Source organism: Manis javanica, chromosome 17, assembly GCF_040802235.1.
Source record: "Manis javanica isolate MJ-LG chromosome 17, MJ_LKY, whole genome shotgun sequence".
In the NCBI taxonomy this organism is placed as follows: Eukaryota; Metazoa; Chordata; class Mammalia; order Pholidota; family Manidae; genus Manis; species Manis javanica.
Genome location: NC_133172.1, coordinates 19,466,632 through 19,485,790, shown reverse-complemented (window position 1 = coordinate 19,485,790; position 19,159 = coordinate 19,466,632). Strand labels below are relative to the sequence as shown.

Genomic DNA, 19,159 nt, shown 5'->3' with positions numbered 1-19,159 from the left:
TCTTACTACACTGAAGGACAGTGACTTCAATGGGGCATCAGGGTGACTTAATAATATCTGTGAATGTGGTAACCACAATGTTATTCATGTGAAACTTCATAAGTGTGTATATCAATGATATCTTAATAAAAAATAAATAAAAAGTTAGACTGTTATATAGTAAAGAAGTTACCCTTGAACCTTTGGTAACCACAAATCTAAAGCCTGCAATGGCAATAAGTACATATCTATCAATAATCACCTAAATGTAAATGGTCTGAATGCACCAATCAAAAGACATAGACTCACTGAATGTATAAAAAAACAAGACCTATCTATATGTTGCCTGCAAGAGACTCACTTCAAACCCAAAGACATATACAGACTAAAAGTGAATCATGCAACTGATAGGAAGAAAAAAACAGGAGTTACAGAACTTGTATCAGACAAAATTGAATTCAAAACAAAGAAAGTAACAAGAGACAAAGAAGGCCATTACATAATGACAAACAGGTCAGTCCAACAAGAGGATATTACTATTATAAATATCTATGCACCCAACACAGGAGCACCTACATATGTGAAACAAATACTAACAGAATGAAAGGGGGAAACAGAATGCAATACACTCATTTTAGGAGACTTCAACACACCACTCACTCAAAGGACAGATCAACCAGACAGAAAATAAGTAAGGAGACAGAGGCACTGAGCAGCACATTAGGACAGATGGACCTAACAGACATCTACAGAACACTCCACCCAAAAGCAGCAGGATACACATTTTTTTCAAGTGCATATGGAATGTTCTCGAATAGATCACATACCAGGCAACAAAAAGACCCTCAATAAATTCAAAAAGATTGAAATTGTATCAAGCATCTTCTCAGACCACAAAGGTGTGAAACTAGAAATGAATTATATAAAGAAAACAAAAAAGCCTACAAATATATGCAGGCTAAAGAACATGCTTCTAAACAATCAATGGATCAATGAACAAGTTAACAGAAGTCAAGCAATTAATGAGACAAATGACAACAAAAATTCAACAGTCCAAAATTTGTGGGATGATGCAAAAGCAGTTCTAAGAGGGAAATACATAGAAATACAAGCCTACTTCAAAAAACAAGAACAATCCCAAATAAATTGTCTAAACTCAAAATTTAAAAACCTAGAAAATGAAGAACAAATGAAATCCAAAGTAAGTAGAAGGAGGGATATAATATTGATCAGAGCAGAAATGAGTAAAGTAGAAAAGAGTAAAACAATAGAAAAAAATTAATGAAACTAAGATCTGGTTCCTTAAGAAAATAAAAAACAGATAAACCCATAGCCAGATATATCAAGACAAAAAGACAGTATAAACAAAATCAGAAATGAAGAATGAATAGACACAATGGGTACCACAGAAATACAAATAATTACCAGAGAATAGTATAAAAAAACTTCGCCAATAAATTGGACAACCTAGAAGAAATGGACAACTTTCTAGAAAAATACAGCCTTCCAAGACTGACCCAGGAAGAAACAAAGAATCTGAACAGACCAATCGCCAGCAGTGAAATTGAAATGGTAATCAAAAAACTCCCAACAAACAAGTGTAGAACCAGATGGCTTCACAGCTGAATTCTACCAAACATTTAAAGAAGAGCTAATAACCATGCTTCTTAAAGTATTCCAAAAAAATGCAAGAGGAGGGAATACTTCCAAACTCATTCTATGAGGCCAGCATCACTCTTAATACCAAAACCAAAGACATCACAAAAAAAGAAAATTATAGACTAATATCCCTGATGAACATAGATGCAAATATCCTCAATAAAATATTAGCAAACTCAGTTCAAAAATACATCAGAAAGATCACCCATCATGACCAAGTGGAAAAAAGAAAAGAAATCCTGTAATTTGCAACAACATGGAAGGAGCTAGATGGTATTATGCTCAGTGAAATAAGCCAGGTGGAGAAAGACAAATACCATATGATTTCACTTTTTTGTAGAGTATAAAAACATAGCAAAACAGAAGGAAAACAGCAGCAATAGACTCATAGACACTGGGAACTAACTAGAAGCTCCAAGGGGTGGGATAGGGCACATGCGGGCTGGAGGGTGAGGGGGATTAAGGGGCACAGTAATTCACAATCGCAATATAAGTTGGTCACGGGGATGGTAGTACAGCATGGAAAATACAGTCAGTGATTCTGTAACATCTTTCTACATTGATAGATAATAACTGCACTAGAGGGGGTGAAGTTTTAATAATATGGGTAACTGTTGAACCCCTGTGTTGTACCTTTCATACCAACATAAGATTGTATATCAATGATATTTCAATTTTTAAATTTTTTTAATAAAATAAAATATTGAAAGAAAAAAATAATTGTCAACCTAATTTGGTCATTTATATCTTCTCTCTTTTTATTCTGATCCATGTGGCTACAGATTTACAAATTTATTGAAAAACCATACTGGGTCTCATTAATTTTCTGTATTGTTTTATTATCTAGTTCATTGGTTTTCACTCTGGTCTCTGTTACTTCTTTTCTCCTGCTTATTTTTAATTGTTTGCTCTTCTTTTTCTAGTTTCTTAAGATAAAGTTATTGGTTTAAGATCTTTATTTTCTAATGTTGGCATTTAGTGCTATAAATTTGCCTCCAAGTACTGGTTTTAAAAGCATCCCACAAATCTTGATAAATTATTCTTTGATTTTCATTCAAAACAAAGTACTTTCTAATTTTTCATATAATTTCCTCTTTCACTTGTGGATTCTTTAAGAGTGTGTGACTTAGTTTCCTAATATTTGAACACTTCCTAAGTACTTTTGATTATTGATTTCTAATTTAAATTCATTTTGGTCAGAAAATATAACTGCACTTATTTAAACAGTGTTAAATGTATTGTTGGGTGAAGTGTTTTGTAAATATAATGATGGTCAAGATTGTTGGAAGGATATCCTAATTTTCTATAATCTATTGATTTTGTGTCACTTGTCCTATCAATAATTGATAGGGAAAACATGTAATCTCTAAGTATAATTTTGGATTTGTTCATTTCTCATTTCATTTCTATTGGTTTTGCTTTATTTAATTTGAAGCTCTGCTCTTAAGTGCAAAAATGTTTAGGATTGGTGAAAGGAAAGGAGCGACACATAGCAGCAATTCACCGGAGAGTTCCGCTATATTAGGGAAAGGTGCTGGGTTATATAGGAGGGGGCATGAACTGATTGAGGTGTCACTTCTACGGGGCTGGTGGCTGTTGGCTAGGTGCTGGGATTGGGAGGGGGGCGAGAGGTGATTGGGCTTCAGGTGGCGCCGGCGGGAACTGAGGACCCCGAAGAGAAGCCGGAAGTTTGCCATCTTACTGGTGGGGACCCTTCAATTGGTATGTCCTCTTGTTGAACTGACATTTTTATCATTATGAAATAACTCTTTTTAATCCTTGTATTATTCTTTGCATTGAAATCTATTCTATCTGATACAAATGTAGCAATTCTGGCTTTCTTTTTATTAGCGTTATCATGTTATATCATTTTCCACCTTTTTATTTTTAACTTATATTTGTCTTTATACTTTAAGCAGGGTTCTAACAGGCAGCATATATTGAACTCTTTTTATTCATTCTAACAATCTCTGCCTTACGAATAGAATTTTAAAACTGTATTTAAAGTGGTTACTGATATGATTGGGTTTAAATCTACAGCCTTGCCAGAGGAAGACAAATACCATATGATTTCACTTATTTGTGGAATATAAAAACAAGGCAAAACAGCGTTAGACTCATAGATACTGGGAAGTGACTAGTGGTTACCAAGGGGAAGGGGAGTGGGTGGGGGTGGGGGAGGGGGTGGGGTGGAAGAGGGGAGTGGGGGAAGGGTAATGGGTAGGGGTGGGGGAGGGGGTAGGAGAAGGGGAAAGGGGTCTGTCGAACCACTGTGATGTACATTTGATTAAATGAACAAATAAATAAAAATCTACAGCCTTGCTATTTATTTCCTGTTTGTCCCATCCATTCTTTTTTTCTTTTAATCTGCCTACTTTTGAATTTATTTTTATGATGTAGTATTGTGTCCTATGTTCACTTATTAACTCTAATTCTTTAGTGTTTTTTAAAGTGGTTTTATTTATAGGATATATCTTTAACTTATCACAGTCTACATTCAAGTAATATTATATTCCTTCATGTATAATATAAAAGGTATACCATAAGAACAATATGCTTCCATATATCCTCCTCTGACATGTGCACACTGTCATGTATTTGATTTCTGTCATAAATCCCAATATACATTATTATTCTATTCTTTTGTTTTAAAGAGTCAATTCTAGTACAAATAGAATTTAATATAAGAAAAAATATTATATATATTTCATATATAATGTATATATATACACACATAACCTTTGAAAGGTCTTTGAGGTTATAAAAAATACTTTTCCATAAGTTTTAGAAGACTTTTACGGAATTTTTCTGCCTTACTCTTTAACTACATAAATCTTTGACTTATCTGCAATTAATTTTAAAGAAAGCTTTATGTGAGAGAGATTCAACAGTTTTATTTCTCAAATGTTCAATCAGTTGTTCCAGCACCATTTCACTTATGAAATCATCCACATTTCTTCACTGGTTTGCAAGTTATCTTTGTCATAAAATCCATGACTGTTTAGATCTAATTTTTCTGGCCTCCCATTGATAGCTCATTTATCTGCCTATGATATGTGTATTTGTGTGTGTTAATATTTTTGCTTGAACTGACTGCCCCTAATTACTTTTTACATTTTCTCAGCTATTCAAGTTTATTTTCCCAAATACAATGTAAATGGCGTATAAACGAACCATGTAATTATAGTGTTTGCGCTCAGCTTCTGTTTGTCATCATGGTACACTTGAGATTCATCCATGTTGTTAATTTGTTCCTTTTTATTACTGAGTAGTATTTAGTTGTGTGAGTGTGACAATTTTTGTGTACCTCTTCATCAGTTAAAGGACACTTAGGGTGCTTACAGCTTTGATATACTGCAAGCTGAATAAAACTGCTATAAACGTTGGTGAGCAGGTTTTTATGTGAACCTAAATTTTCATTTCTCTTGAGTGTATACTTTGAGACGGCTTTCTGGGTTGGATAATAAATGTAAGATCAATGTTATGCAAACGAAGTATTTTTTCTTCACAAAAAATTCTGTTGGTTTTCATTGGGATTACATTAAACTGCTGTTGCAACTTTTTAGGGGAAATGACATTTTTATGCTATTGAGAATTCCCATTCAAGTCTTTTCATTTATTTAAGTTCTGTGTACATTTGTCCTTCGTGAGGATTTTAGAGTTTTTTTTAATATTCACTATTGCAACAAATATTTAAGAAATACCTATTCTGTGCCTCATATTGTTTGAGTGCTAGGGCTGGAGACTTAAGTTTGGAAGTTGTAGGCATCACTAAGAAAGTGAACATATAGAGACAAGAAAAGAGATGCAAAAAAAATGCTTCCTGAGAGAGGACACAAGCAGCAGGAAGAGAAACTGGGAATTCAGGTAGAGGAAAACCAGTAAACTCTAACATGAAAGCCGAGAGTAAGAGAAAGAGAAATCAGTCATAACGAATAATTAACCGTTGGAACTATGGCACTTGAATCATTAATTCACTTCCGTCTACAAGGAAAGGTTTGGCAGGTTCATCTTGATGTTTAAAATGGCCATGTTTCTCAATGCCATTGACAAAATTAATCCATTCTTTCTCCACAATTCACTAAGCTGCCATCATTATATTTTAAACTGTCTTTGAGTCTATTTGGGTGTTTTCTCCTCTGTCATAATGACCATCTATCATTTCTCTACTAAAAATAAACTATATATAAGTAGTAAATTTATACTTATGTTGAATACCTAGTGAGACATATCCTGCTGGTAGTTCTTGTTCTTTCTTAATTTTCTTGGTTGATTTCAAGCATTTAGTCTTTCGGATACATTTTAGATCAATCTTCATTACAACGAAGATTAAATTAGCTGGATTTGGTAATAGTTGACATTTCTACAATGTTGATGCATCCCATACGAGGTATGACTTATCCATTTTAAGTTCAAATTTTATTTTGTAGTTCTCAATAAAAATATTAAGTCCAGCAGACTAATGGCAGATGTAAAATCAAGATGTAGAAGGAGCAAACAGGTGAATTAAAATGCTTAAGTTTAGTCACTGGGCCAGAGAAGAACCAGAACTCAAGCCCCCAGCCTTTTAGCCCCAAGTGCCAAATTGAACTCCCTGTCGGTGGCCTGATGCGGAAGGCAGAGGAAGGCAGAGAGGTGTTACTGGTTATGCCGCTTTTCTTGTGGGCCAGACTCACTGGAGCCTGACACTGCTCTAGGTTCTAGAAACCAGATGTATACCCTGCTTCCTGCCCCTCGTAGCTTCACAAGTAGCCTGCTGGTAAATACAATTCCCCATCTGATGCTTTTGGAAGTCTGTACAAAGGGCTCATGACACTTGCCCCAGGGGGCACATCCTGCACGTAGGACTTCAGAGCCTGATTCTCTCCATGACAGCACGTCCCCTCTGGGTCACTCTTCCATCCACTCCCTCTCTCCCTTCCTCCTGGGCCGAGACTGAGTGGGAGGCTGTCCTACCGGCAGAGCCCAAGAACAACAGGGGTACTCGGTGCCCCTGCGGAAAGGTGGCCTCCTCAGAAGACATCCACCTAAGAATAAAAGCTGGTGAATGCCACTGAGGGATGGAGAGGACTTGTGATAAGCCCACTCAGGTCATCCCCTGAGTCACCCTTCAATCACTGGAGTGACATAAGCAACTAGAGGCCCTGCAACTGTGAAGAAGGCCATAGGTAGGGGTGTGCTATCTATGCTGTGATCCTTCCAGGCTGGTGATGTCTGAGGTTTCATAGGTGTTATTTAGTTTAGCCCTCGCACACAATCCCATTTTGCAGATGAGGGAATAGCCTCAGAAAGAGAAAACAGCTCGCCTGTGGTCCTACAGCTCATCAACGGCAGGGCCTAGATTCATCCAGGTTCTGCCTGACCCCAGTTGCCACACTCTCAACAACCACATGTGTCACTCATCATCTCCCAAGATCTCCCACCAGGCCTCACGGACTCTGCACACAGCACACAGACACTATGCGGAGCTGCAGTTATTTTATTAGTCAGGCTGATAAAAACAGAATCAGGTGGGGCAGGTGTCTGGATTCCAGCTTCAGATGATAAGGAGACAGAGCAGGGAGGTAGACCGAAGGTCAGGCATCAGTGGCAAAGATTCATGTTTCCACAGGGTTCAGAATGGACAAGGCTTCATGAACGTCCTTCTTCATCATTTCCAATGTGTTGGCAATGCATTCTTTGCTGGTAGCAATGGTACCCTAGGAGAGCCAGATGAGGAGGGGCAAAGGATAAGCCTCAGCAGGGCTAGCCTATCTCCCCAGTTCCACCCCAGTTCTCAGGATCACCCCACTCCTCATCCTCAGTGATTCAGCTCCATCCCGGGTAGGAACGTCTGGCCCACCAACAGAGGGGCTGCAATCAGTCAGATCAGGATGAAGGTGGGCCCTCTAACCCACACACAGGAGAGTCTGAACAACCAGCCAAGCCAGGACAGGAAGTTGACGAGAAGGTTCTGGTGGGCATGGTGGGGGCTGGGCCCTAGCGAGGGGCAAGGTGGCTGAGTCTGGGTTTATGTGATGTCTGCCGTACCTGACACTCGTCTGCCAGGTATCCTGGATATGCAGAACGTGTATGCATGTGTAAACAATCCCATATGCCCGTGTTAGTGTTAGAAATGCTGCTTCTTGCAAACCTTTCATTTTGCAGTATTAGCACTTTGGGGAAAATAGAGTAAGAGACAGACTATTCAAAATCTGCAGAACTGTGTAACAATTTTTTTTTAATGTACATTAAGGAGCCATAGTGAGCAGCTGCGAGTAGCTAGAAGCTGCTTCAGGCACAACAGAGAGGTAATTCTGCCTTGTAGAGAGTGGGGCTCTGAGCCTAAGGAATAGCCATAAAGGTGGACATAAGAGGAAATGAAACTGTCCAAAAGCTGGGAGCCTTAGGAGGCCAGCGGGTCCCTTCTGGGAAGGGTTTAAGGGTAAGTGATCATTTGCAGTAGTCCTGAAATAAAGCTGACAGTGTCTGACGTGTGCGGGAGTGGAACCAAGGACTCTTTCCTTCCTGCCAAAGGTTAAAATTCTACTCCTGCAACGCCAGCTCCCCTAATCTAGAAAAAAAAAATCACTGGAGCCCACACACTTGTTGCTTTGTTATGAGACCCTTATTTTCCAATAGTGTGTGAGCTCACTGGCACGATGGGCATGAGGCGGGCTAGAACAGGAAACGGGCTCAGGGTTCAAATCTGAAAGTGTGGGATAACAGGAGGCTTAAGAAGTACAAAGTAACAGGATACTCAGGGTTCAAAACAGAAGGTGCAAAATATGGTGGGGTGGGGTGGGGGAGCCTGGCAAACACAGAGTCTTGTGGTCTCCTGACCAAGTCAGTTTCCTCTTAAGAGAAAACATTTCTCTTTCCCTCCCCAGGCACATACAACCCAGCCCATAAGGCAAATTATCCACCCACCCCCATTCATGAATATTCACCCCATAGTTACTCAGACCCTTTTTAAAAACGCACAACAGGCACTACAGTGCTGCTCCACATGCTGCCTGTGTGTCATCTCTTGGAGGTGGGGTGGGGAAGATAAATTACCAGGACAATGGCATCCAGAACTTTTGATACGAATCCTCCCTCGTTGTAGCAATCCTGAATTTTTCTTAAGGCTGCTTTTTCGGGTTCAGTAGCCTTGGCCAGAAAAAGAGAGAGATCCAGTAACATGGGGCTTCCAAGGGCCATCGCACCAAAGATTCCATAAAAAATAGGGCACGCTTCCGCTGAAGACAAGACAGAAAGCAGCCCATCAAAGGGATCACCCAGGTAGGCAGTTCCTGTTTCCCCTTGGCTGGGAAGCATCTCACGGTCTCCTGACTCACCTTCCACAGAGACCTGCCCATCCCCCAGCTGCTTACACCCTGAACAGAGAAAAGCTTACTGGCGAGGCGCCCCGGGCGAAGGGAGCGTTATGAGGGGCTAGGACCCTCTGCCCTCATCACTACCCCAAGCACACCAGCCTGCCCGCTTCTGCCCTTCACATATGCACTCCCCCCACCCACCGCAAGTAACCATATCCTATCATGTACACAGCTAAGGACCCCTCCATCTCCAAGCCTCTCCCTCCATTCAAAGACCGAGAGAACCTCAGGGCTTCTGCAGGACCCCTCGGCACTCATCTCCCAGCCACTCCCTAGATGTGTCATTAGCAGCTACTCGGAGGTCACCCTGAGGTGGTGGAGTGACACAGAGCAAGGCAAGGATCAGGAAGGCCTCTCCTGATCGCCCCCCTTCCTGCTCTCACCCTTCCAGATGCTCAGCTCTCCCGTCACCAGCAAGGCCAGCACAAGAAGTGTCCTCTTCATGGTGCCAACTGCTGGTCGCTCTGCTCAGGGAAGTTTCTGCTGCTTTATATAAGCTACCAGCTCCCTGAGCCCAGTTCAGACCCTCTCAGGAGCTCCAAAGCCTTGTGGGCAGGGACCTGGCACACGTGGCTCCCTTCGCCCTCAGTGTATTAAGGTGGGAAACCCCTGCTGCTCTGAAAGCCAAGCTCCTGGAGAGGTGGCTTTACCTTTGCCAGAGACCAGCTGGAGCTGTTCTAAGTGACTCCATCCGGAGCCAAACGCTCTGTTGTCCCAGCCCCAACCGTCACCTCCGTTTCCTGTTCATCCTTCCCCCAACCTATCCTGGCTCCAAACACAGGACTCTCACCAAACATGGTGATGAAAATCACAGAGGGGTCAAGCAGGTCTGTGACAGCTTTAAGTAGACAAAAGATCATCCAGACACCTTGCTTCTGGCCAAGTTTTAGTCCTGGACACAAGTATGGGAGCCGGGCCTAACGGGAGCCCCTTGAACATCTCACCGGCCGCCCTCACTGGCTGCAGCCCCGGGCACACCATCCGCGGGCTCGGACTCACTCCCTAGCGGAGGACTGTGCCTCTGTGGGTGTTCTCAGCTTGCGGCTCACGCCCCCAGCTTCCCTGCCACCCTTAAGGGAGCAAATTGCAGAGCATCTTTTTGACTCGGTGGCTCCAACCTTGGCCGTTCTCCGGGCTGTCTCAGCTCCTCCGTGAATCTGGCCCCTAGGGGGGCTTAGGCTGCATAGCCCCTCCAGGAACATCAGCGAGCGGTTGTGCTGTGCAGTTTGTCGCCGGTGTTAGAGGCCCTGAGCTGTCCACAGCCCTACAGGCCACGTGGGCTGGAGTTCTAGGGAATGGAGTGCTGCCCCCACCGTATGTGGCAACCCCTCTGGTTAAACTCTCTCAAAAGTTGAACTCAACCTTCTATTCCAGGAAGCGGTTTGTTGGCATGAACAGGATGAGAAAGCCCGAGAAAACTACCAGAAGGAAGCCTGAGAAAGCGCCCAGCGGCTAAATCCAGAACAATTTGAGCAACCAAATAAAGAACATAGTAATGGATGATAACCCAAAGTATAAAATAATGTGTCCATACTGATATAAATAAATGATTTAATAGGTAAATAAATGGGGAGAAGAAACAAATATTCCTTACAGAAGCATTCCAAATAGTACCTGTATCGTCTATGGGGGACATTATGATATTATTTGTAATAGTAATCCTGCTCCAGGAGGCGGAACTTCCTGCCCAGCCCCCTCAGGAGTGAGCCAGGCTTGATGATTCGTTTCCAGGAAAAAAGAGAGAGTAGGGAAAGGGAAAAACAGTGCAGAAAGGGGCAAACGCATTAGCCAAGCGATCAGGGCTAACACGACCAGTGGAAGACAGAAGGCCCTTTCACTTCTGTTGTGTCTTCCCCAGTCTAAGTGACAGAAAAACAGCAGACAAACTCAGCTTAGGGGACAGTCTACAGCACTTGGCAAGTGCCTTGCCCCATGAGAAACAGGGGAAGACTGAGAAACTGTCACAGACCAGGGGAGAGTGAGGAGATATGACGATTACTGCAGTGTGTTTTCGATGTGGATTGGATCCTGGAACCCAAAGAACGTGAACAGGTAAACTGGTGAAATGCAAATAAACTTTGGGGTTCAGTTCAGAGTAATGTACCAAGGTCAGTTCCTTCATTTTGACAAATCTGCAACTTCTCTGTAAATCTAAAATTATCCTAAAATTAAAAGTATTTTAAAAGAAAACTTACATTAAAAAGGGGCTGCATATGCTGCATCTCATCCATTATCCTGTCCAGCAATTCCCCCTGGCCTCAGCAGATGTCCCCCATCTGGAGGCTCCTTGGTCTTATGGCACTGTTGCCGGGATGCCAGGGCTGGACTGACATCAGCACCCTGACTGTGACTTCAGCAGCACTCTAAGCCCCGGCTCCACCATCCCACAGAGCTGGGCAGAAGATCGCAGGGAGTATCTTACGAAGACAGTGGGCACCTTGCTTAGGTGCCCACCACACTGAAATTCTGTCCTGGGTGCAGAAGGAGAAGCATGTGCAGTCTGGGCATTTGGTGTTCACTTTCCTGGGCTGGTAGGTGCTCAGGAATCTCTGAAGGACATCTACAATGATCTGAGCCCCTCCTGGGGACCCTCAGAGGCCTGGCCCCTGGGCATCAGTATCCTTGGCTCCATGGTGGCCAGCTGACAGCTGGAGCTCAGTACTTGGTGCCTCTTTCCAATGGCAGTTACCGGATGTGGATCCTGTTTGGCAGAGGGTTCTGACTGGGGTCAGAAAACTTGTGTCCTACCTTCAGCTCTGGGCTTCAGCAAACCTTACTCAGTCACAGGTGACTCAGGCCAGTCAGGTGCCTCTAGCAAGAAACTGCTTAATTCTGACTTACCAAAACAATGAAAACTTTAATCCTAGGCAGTATTCATAAACACATATACAGCCAGAATAAGTAAAAATGTTCTGTTTATCAAGTCCAGAAAAATGGGGAATTCCCTTTATCAGCTAACGAACCCCGTGAAGCACCTGCTGTGTGTTGGGCCCTGTTCTGCTCCTGTAGACACAGCAGTGCAGACAGCAAAGCCTCATTCTTCTGGAGCTCGTCACACATCTAAAAGGGAGTGGAAGACAATCCCAAATGGCAAGAAGTGCTATGAAGTGGGGGAGGTGAGGGGGTACTGGGGGCAGGGTGGGGAGCGCCCTTTGATATAAGGGGCCAAGGATGTGAGGAAGTCTCTCTGGTAAAGTGACATTTGAAGAGACCTGAGGAATTAGTTGTGGATCATGCAACCACTTGGAGGTCTCCAGGCAGTGGAAAGAACATTCCAGGCAGTGAGGGCAGCATGTGCAAAGGCCCTGCTGCAGGAACACACTTGGCATAGTTAAGAAGCAGACAGAAGGCCGGTGAGGGAGCAGAGAATGGCCAAGATGAGCTCAGAGGGGCAGCAGCTTCACAAACTGCATAGGGGTTGTGGCCCACAGAAGGGGCTTGGCTTTTCCTTGGATGGTAGCTCTGCAGAGATGATGGTGTGAACAGTACAGGGCAACTCAAAAGAAGCAGCAGATTTGTGAAAAATGATATTTCTGTGTCATATTGGGGTCAAAGTAACTGTGTGGTAGGACTTGGTCAACAAATTAGAACTTCTGGACCAGGCACAGACTCAAGGGAGGCCACTGAGTAGTTCAAGGACAAGGACTGTGATGAAAACAGGGCCGGGCAGGAGCCTCCCTGCCCTGACCGGGGAGAGAGACAGCCTGACCAGGGGTCTGGCCTCGTGCTCTGGCCTCGCTTGGTACTTACTAACTGTGAGACCATTAGCTGAGCAGAGTTATGTGAAAAATCCACAAAATTGAGAGGTCACGTGTAATAACAGGCTGACTTTGCCCATTAATCGGGAAACCTGATTTAGGAGACTTTTTGCCCCTTTCCCCAGTCAACCTAGGACATTTCAGTTAACTTCCCATGTCAGCTGACACTAGGACGGAAACCTCAGGGTGGGAAGGGCGGCCAAGCCGGTGTCCTTGTTGACTCTGGGGCTTAGGCCCCTGCCCTTCCCTCCTCCCTCACCCGCTCCCTCTCCAGCCTCAGGCAGCTCCAGGCTGCAGCCTGGGAGCGGCCTCTGGGGGCCTTCTGGAAGAGGAGATGTCAGGCACAGGCCCCGCCTGCCCTCTGTGGGGCCAGGGCAGGTATAAGAGGGCTCCTGGGTGGGGAGGGAGCACCCACTGCCTGCACCATGAAGCCGGCTGCTGCTTGGGTGCTGCTCTGGGCGGCCCTGCTCCTGCTCTCCAGAGGAGGTGCGTGCCTGGGACATGGGCCTTGGGGGACATGTTCCCAGGGGTTCTGACACCTTCTGGGGCAGTTCGGAGCATGCTGGGAGGGGTAAGGGAAGAGTGGGTCCTGATGAGTGTCTATCAAGGGAGTGTCAGCTGGTCTTTGTGTCCCAGACTGTGACATTTGCCCAGCTGTGGACAGGGATGTTCACACATTCCTGAAGGGAACTGCTGATGAGTACGTTGAAGCAGTGTCACAATACAGAAACGACAGTGCCGTGCTGGCCAATGCCAGGACACTGAAGATCTGCATTGACCACAGCTTGACCAAAGAGGATAAGGCCCATGTTCTCAGCTTCCTGGTAGGTCCACCCATGTGTGTCTTGCTTCTGACGCCTGTCAGGGGTCCCCTCAGGGCAGTGGGGGTGGGGGTAGCTCATTCTCATCCCCTCGTGGCCCTTACCTAGAATAAGTGAGGAGAAAGAATCTCATGAATGAGGAGGTAGAGAGAATGGAGCCAACACCAGCAATGCAGGGAAGGACCAGGAAGAGATGGTCTAGCCCTTGAACTCTTGGGCAGGCCCTGGCTTCTCAGCTCTGCCAGGCCTTGTTCCCTGGATCCCAGAGGGCCATTCTGTGCCTCACCTGGCAGGAGAAGAGGTAGCTTCCGAAAGTCCCCTCCTGCACCTGACGCCCCAAGCCTGGAATGCTCCCAGGGAGAATCAAGGCAACACCCCTGCCTGCTGACCCAAGTAGAGGAACAAGCCACTGCTTCAGTGGCAAGCATTCAGGGCTCCCCAGGAAGCAGTCAGTGAGTGTCCAGTGCCGCTTGATGTCTCCTTCACCCGTCACCAGGTGTCCTGACCTTCTCTTTGCAGGACAGAATATTCTCAAGCCCTTTTTGTTAATGGACCCATCCTTGCCAGAAGCCCCAAGGAAGCCACTTACCTGATCATTAGGTAACCTCAGCGACCTGACCTGCCATGTCTAGGTGTCTGACTAAAGGATTCCAGCAATAAAAGCTTTGCAATTCAAAGGGCTTACTGTTTGGAGACTGGGCTTCCTGGGGCTGGAATTGGGGAGGTGCACAAACTGTGGGACTTACAGCTGCTGTCAGATATTGTTCCTCCCCTGAATTCAATAGGTGAGGGGAGGGGAGCAATGCTAATTAGACAGCCAGAGTGTCTGAGCAGCCCGCCTACCCAGTACCTCTTTGGTGAGGCCAAAGCAAACTAATGGGTGAAAAGGGGCCCCTGTCCCAAGTCCTGGACAGAAGAACAAAGGGTCAGCACCAGAAAACCACCTTTTGTGCCTCAGGTAACCCAAACGCCAACCACTCAGTTACAGATTCAACCGCCTCATTGTAAGCAAACTCTGAGTTGTGTTTGATGCTCAGAGTAGAGGTCCAGGGTCCTGGGGCCCCAGGACTCCTCCCTGGGTGTGCCCCACGGCCATGATTCTGCAGGCTTCCCAAGCCCGGCTGACCCCTGTCTGTCTCCTCTTGGCCTGCCCCCCACCACCTCAGAACTGACTGGAGGTTCCCCTAGAAAACAGTCCACTGGGCTGAACCACAGACCTCTGCCCAGAAGGGGCATGTCAAAGACCCTCGTGGTGAAGAGGCTCAGGAGAGGCCCCAGAGGTCATCCAGAGCAGCTGCTTCTCTCCCTGTGAGCATGCTCTGGGGTGGCAGGGAAAGGCCACCTTGCCCAGAGTGAGAGCTGGACTGGATTCTCATGGGAGCCAGGCTGGCCAAGCAGGCAGCAGGCTGGGCTGCGAGGGCCCAGAAATACCCATCAGCACTATTGGCTCAGCAGGAAGATCATCAAGTTCCCAAAACAAGTTGGGCTCAGAGGCAAGGGGGTCAGTGTGAGGCCTCACTCTGCACTCCAGCCCCAGTACCTGCCCTCAGCAGCTCCGAGGGCATCCGGGTTCTGCAGCAATCACACGGAAGTGAGCGACTCAAGCCCAAGACCCAGGGGCTTGGCTGAGGGACCCAAAGCTGGTCAGTGTGCCAGTGACATCTGCTGTCCCCTGCAGCCCCTCATTTCTGCTCTGCTACAACGGAGTGGAACCACGTGCTGCTCCATTGTGTCTCATCAGGTTGTGTTGTGCTGAGTTGTGCTGTGTGTCACTGCATAATCCCTGTCTAGGATTTCTAGGGACCTGGCCTCTGAAAAGCCCTAGCCCTTTCTCAGTCCTCAGAAAAGGCCTGTTTCCCTGCTTGGCCCTCACACTGACCCCTGTGCCGCTCACCTACCAGTGGTCACTCCCACTCTGGGACCAGCCCCCAGTGGAAGCCTCTCCCGGCTGCCCCTGCCCCTCCATCCTCCAGCACGCACGCCTCCGACAGCAGCCAGGTGTCAGGAAACTCTCCTCTCCCGATGTGCCCAACTTTTCAGCCTCATTCTGTATTTTTTTTCTCAAATTGAAATTCAAATAACATAAAATTAACTGTTTTAAATTGTGCAATTCAGTTGCCCAACACACCACTTCTAACTAGTTCCAAAGCCTTTCATCACCCCAAAAATAATCTGACTCCCCGTAAGCAGTCACTCCCCATTCCTCCTCCTCACAGTACCTGGCAACCACCACTCTCCTCTGACTCTGTGGATTTACCTCTTCTGGGCATTTCATACAAATGGAATCAAACAGTATATGAACCTTTGTGCCCAGCTTCTTTCAGTTAGCATAATATTTTCAAGGTTCATTCACACTACAGTGTATAACCTTCCTTTATTCCTTTTTACAGCTGAGATAATTCTCATCTCCTAGTATTTACACCTGGGATTCATTCCTACCACAATGAGCAGAGCTGATCCGTGTAAATAATAGCATATTGTGAAATGATGGTGATTAACTTCCCTAGATTATAAAAAATATTGAAGCGTCTGCCTTGTGTTTTTTAATTACTCACAAGTGGCTGGGGAAGTCAGTCACTATGTTGCAAAGATACTCTACAGAGAAGTCCTCGTGGAGTCCTCTACAGAGTGGAGTCCACGTGACAAGAAACTGAGGCCCCTGCCAAAAGCCAGCACTAACATGCCAATCATAGGGTTAGTTGGATGTTTCCCTTCCCCCGGGTTGGTAAGGTTCTAATAAAACACCAGTAGATAAGACTCTAATAAAATAGCTTCTCTTGAGGGAAGTCCATGTTAAGAAGAGCAGAATGAAGGCAGCAAAAGCAAAAATAAACAAGTGGGACTATAACAAACCAAAAAACTTCTTATAGCAAAGGAAACCTCCACAGCATGAAAAGGCATAATACATGAAAATATTTGCAAGTTATTTCTCTAATAAATTATAAGGGTTTAATATCCAAAATATATAAAGAGCTCATACAACTCAATAGCAAAAAAAAAAAAAAGACCAAGGAAGGCATAAAATGGCCAACAGGTACCTGAAAATGTGCTCAATCAACATCACTAGTCATCAGGGAAATGCAAATCAATATCACAATGAGATATTCTTACACCTGTTAGAATGGCTATCATAAAAAAAGTAAATAACAAGAGTTGGCAAGGATGCAGAGAAAGGGAAAGGCTTGTGCACTGCTGGCTGGAATGTAAATTGGTGCAGCCACTATGGAAAACAGTAAGGAGGTTCCTCAAAAATCATCACATGATCCAGAAATTCCATATCTAGGTATTTATCGATAGAAAAGAAAATCACTATGTCAGAATAGTATCTTCTTCTCTATGTCCATTGCAGCATTATTTAGAATAGCCAAGAAATGGAAACAACTTAAGTGTCCATAGACAGATGAATGGATAAAGAAAATATGGTATACAAACACACACACACACACACACACCCTGGTATATTATTCAGACATAAGAAAGAAGGAAGTCCTGCCATTTGTGACAGCATGGATTGACCTTGAGGGCTTTATGCTAAGTGAAAGAAGAGAGAATGATAAATACTATATGATCACACTTATAAGTGTGGTCTAAAAAAATCCTACAGAAGGGGGGGAATGGGTGAAATAGATGAAGGGAATAAAGAGGTATAAAATTCCAATTATAAAATAATCACAGGGATAAAAGTTCAGCTTAGGGAATATAGTCAACACTATTGTAATCTCTTTGTAGGTAGACAGGTGGTAACTACACTTACTGGGGTGAACATTTGGTAATGTGTGAAATTGTCAAATCACTATGTCACATACCTGAAACCAATACAATATTGTTTATCAACTATATTTCAATTTTTATAAAGTAATCAACTCCTTTGAACATATTCTACAAATCAAAAAAATGTTAATTAAATTAGAAAAAAAGACTTAAAGATACAGGAATAGATTGGTGATTGCCAGACGGCTTAGGGGTTGGAAGATAAGCAAAATGCGTGAATGTAGTGAAAAAGTACAAACTTCCAACTGTAAGATAAGTAAGTCTTGGGATGACAGCATGGTGGCTCTCGGTGACAGTACTATATTGTGTATTTGAAAGTTGTTGAGAGTAGATCATAAAAGTTCTCATCACAAGAAAAAAAAGTTTGCAACTATGTGTGGTGATGGATGTTAACATAGATGTTACAGAGCATTTGGTGTGTAACTTAAGAGGTTAAGTAAAAAGGTTGTAGTTCTGTATCAGCATAAACTCATGATGTATTTTATCATTAAAGATATGTGATATAGATGAATCATATATACTATAGATTAGATGTAATATAGAAGTAAAAACTGTTGTGGTTTCAAATTTTAATTAAATGTAAATTTTTACCACCACTTTGGAAAGCAATTCACAACATTTAGAAAAGTGAAATATTACACATCCCCTATAACTCACTGATATGTATCTTAGAGAAATATCAAGATAAGAATGCACATAGATATGCTCTTTATAAAAGCTATAAGCCAGAAAAACCCAAACAGCCATCCACAGTATGATGGTTAGATCACTGTGCTGTATTCAGCACTGGACTATAACCCAGCAACCAAGATGAATGATTACACCAGCACATGACCACGGGTCAGTCTCTAAAATGTAAGGCTGAGTAGAAGAAAACATATAGGGTGATTCAATTAATGTAATATAGTCCCAAAGTATTCAATTCTAAACCATAAATCATTTAAGGACACATACACAGGTGGTAACACTATATAGAGACATAAAGGAGTGATCAGCACAGGGTTCAGCCTGGTGGCTACAGCTGAGAGGGTAGCCATGGGGGATGTGCTTGGAGCAGGACACATGTGGGATACTGGTTATGTTCTATTTTTTGAGCTAGGAAATAGATACACTGGTGCATGTTTTTCTTTTCTTTAAAGTGCACATATATGTTTTCTATCCCCAGCAGACATATTTCTCAATACAAAACTGAAAAAGAAAAGGAAAACCAGGACTCCCAGGTTGAACCCTGAGAGCAAGGCAGGCACAGGACAGGGTTCTGGGTCCAGGGAGCACGTTTAGGATGGGGAAAGATTGAACATGCTTACGAGCTTCTCTCCCTGGGACAGCACAGAGGCCTGGACTGCTGCAGGCCAGTGAGTTTGTGTGAGAAGGAGAGAGGAACCGAGCCCACATTCCTCTTGATGAAGACACAGGGAAAGGTCCTGCCCCAGCCTCGCACAGGGTGGACAAGGGGGACAACCAGAACCAGGCAGAGGAGGTTCAGAGCAGCACCAAGGGGCGGGAGGAGCCCTTGCAACACACAGAGGAGGGCAAGAGAGGCACACAGGCCGGGTGACCCAGGTAGGACCCGTAGAGCACGCTGTATGGAGGTCCCTGGCGCTGGGAGTTCACCTCCAACATGGATGTGGCCCTGGGGGCAATATGCAGAGGGGCCGCAGCTGGCTTAGTGGTCCCTTCTCAGGAGGGAGCTGACCTGAGTCAGGGACACTGCTGTGACCTCGAAGCCACACTAATGTCTGACTGGGACCATGAACGCAGGAACCAGGTGGCCCTCACACACCGTGCCCATCTCTGGGTCATGTGTCCCTCA

At 44.4% G+C, this 19,159-nt stretch overlaps 2 protein-coding genes across 3 annotated transcripts; one reads left to right on the top strand and one right to left on the bottom strand.

The window, feature by feature from the left end:
- Positions 1–7,109: 7,109 nt before the first annotated feature.
- Positions 7,110–10,078, bottom strand: LOC108404673 (major allergen I polypeptide chain 2-like). 2 transcript variants are annotated; one of them, XM_073225801.1, is made up of 3 exons: positions 9,941–10,078; positions 8,677–8,858; positions 7,110–7,337 (listed from the first exon to the last, which is right to left on the bottom strand). In XM_073225801.1, the coding sequence occupies exons 1-3, from the start codon at positions 9,975–9,977 to the stop codon at positions 7,236–7,238; spliced, it is 321 nt and encodes a 106-aa protein (XP_073081902.1). In that variant the 5' UTR covers positions 9,978–10,078; the 3' UTR covers positions 7,110–7,235. The 2 variants fall into 2 exon arrangements, with proteins under 2 accessions (XP_073081902.1, XP_017527875.2); XM_017672386.3 differs by lacking the exon at positions 9,941–10,078 and adding an exon at positions 9,380–9,638.
- Positions 10,079–13,016: 2,938 nt separating this feature from the next.
- On the top strand, positions 13,017–14,249 carry LOC108404676 (major allergen I polypeptide chain 1-like). The gene is made up of 3 exons (XM_017672388.3): positions 13,017–13,240; positions 13,391–13,578; positions 14,095–14,249. Exons 1-3 carry the CDS (start codon positions 13,180–13,182, stop codon positions 14,122–14,124), a joined length of 279 nt encoding a protein of 92 aa, XP_017527877.1. The 5' UTR covers positions 13,017–13,179; the 3' UTR covers positions 14,125–14,249.
- The last annotated feature ends 4,910 nt before the right edge of the window (positions 14,250–19,159 follow it).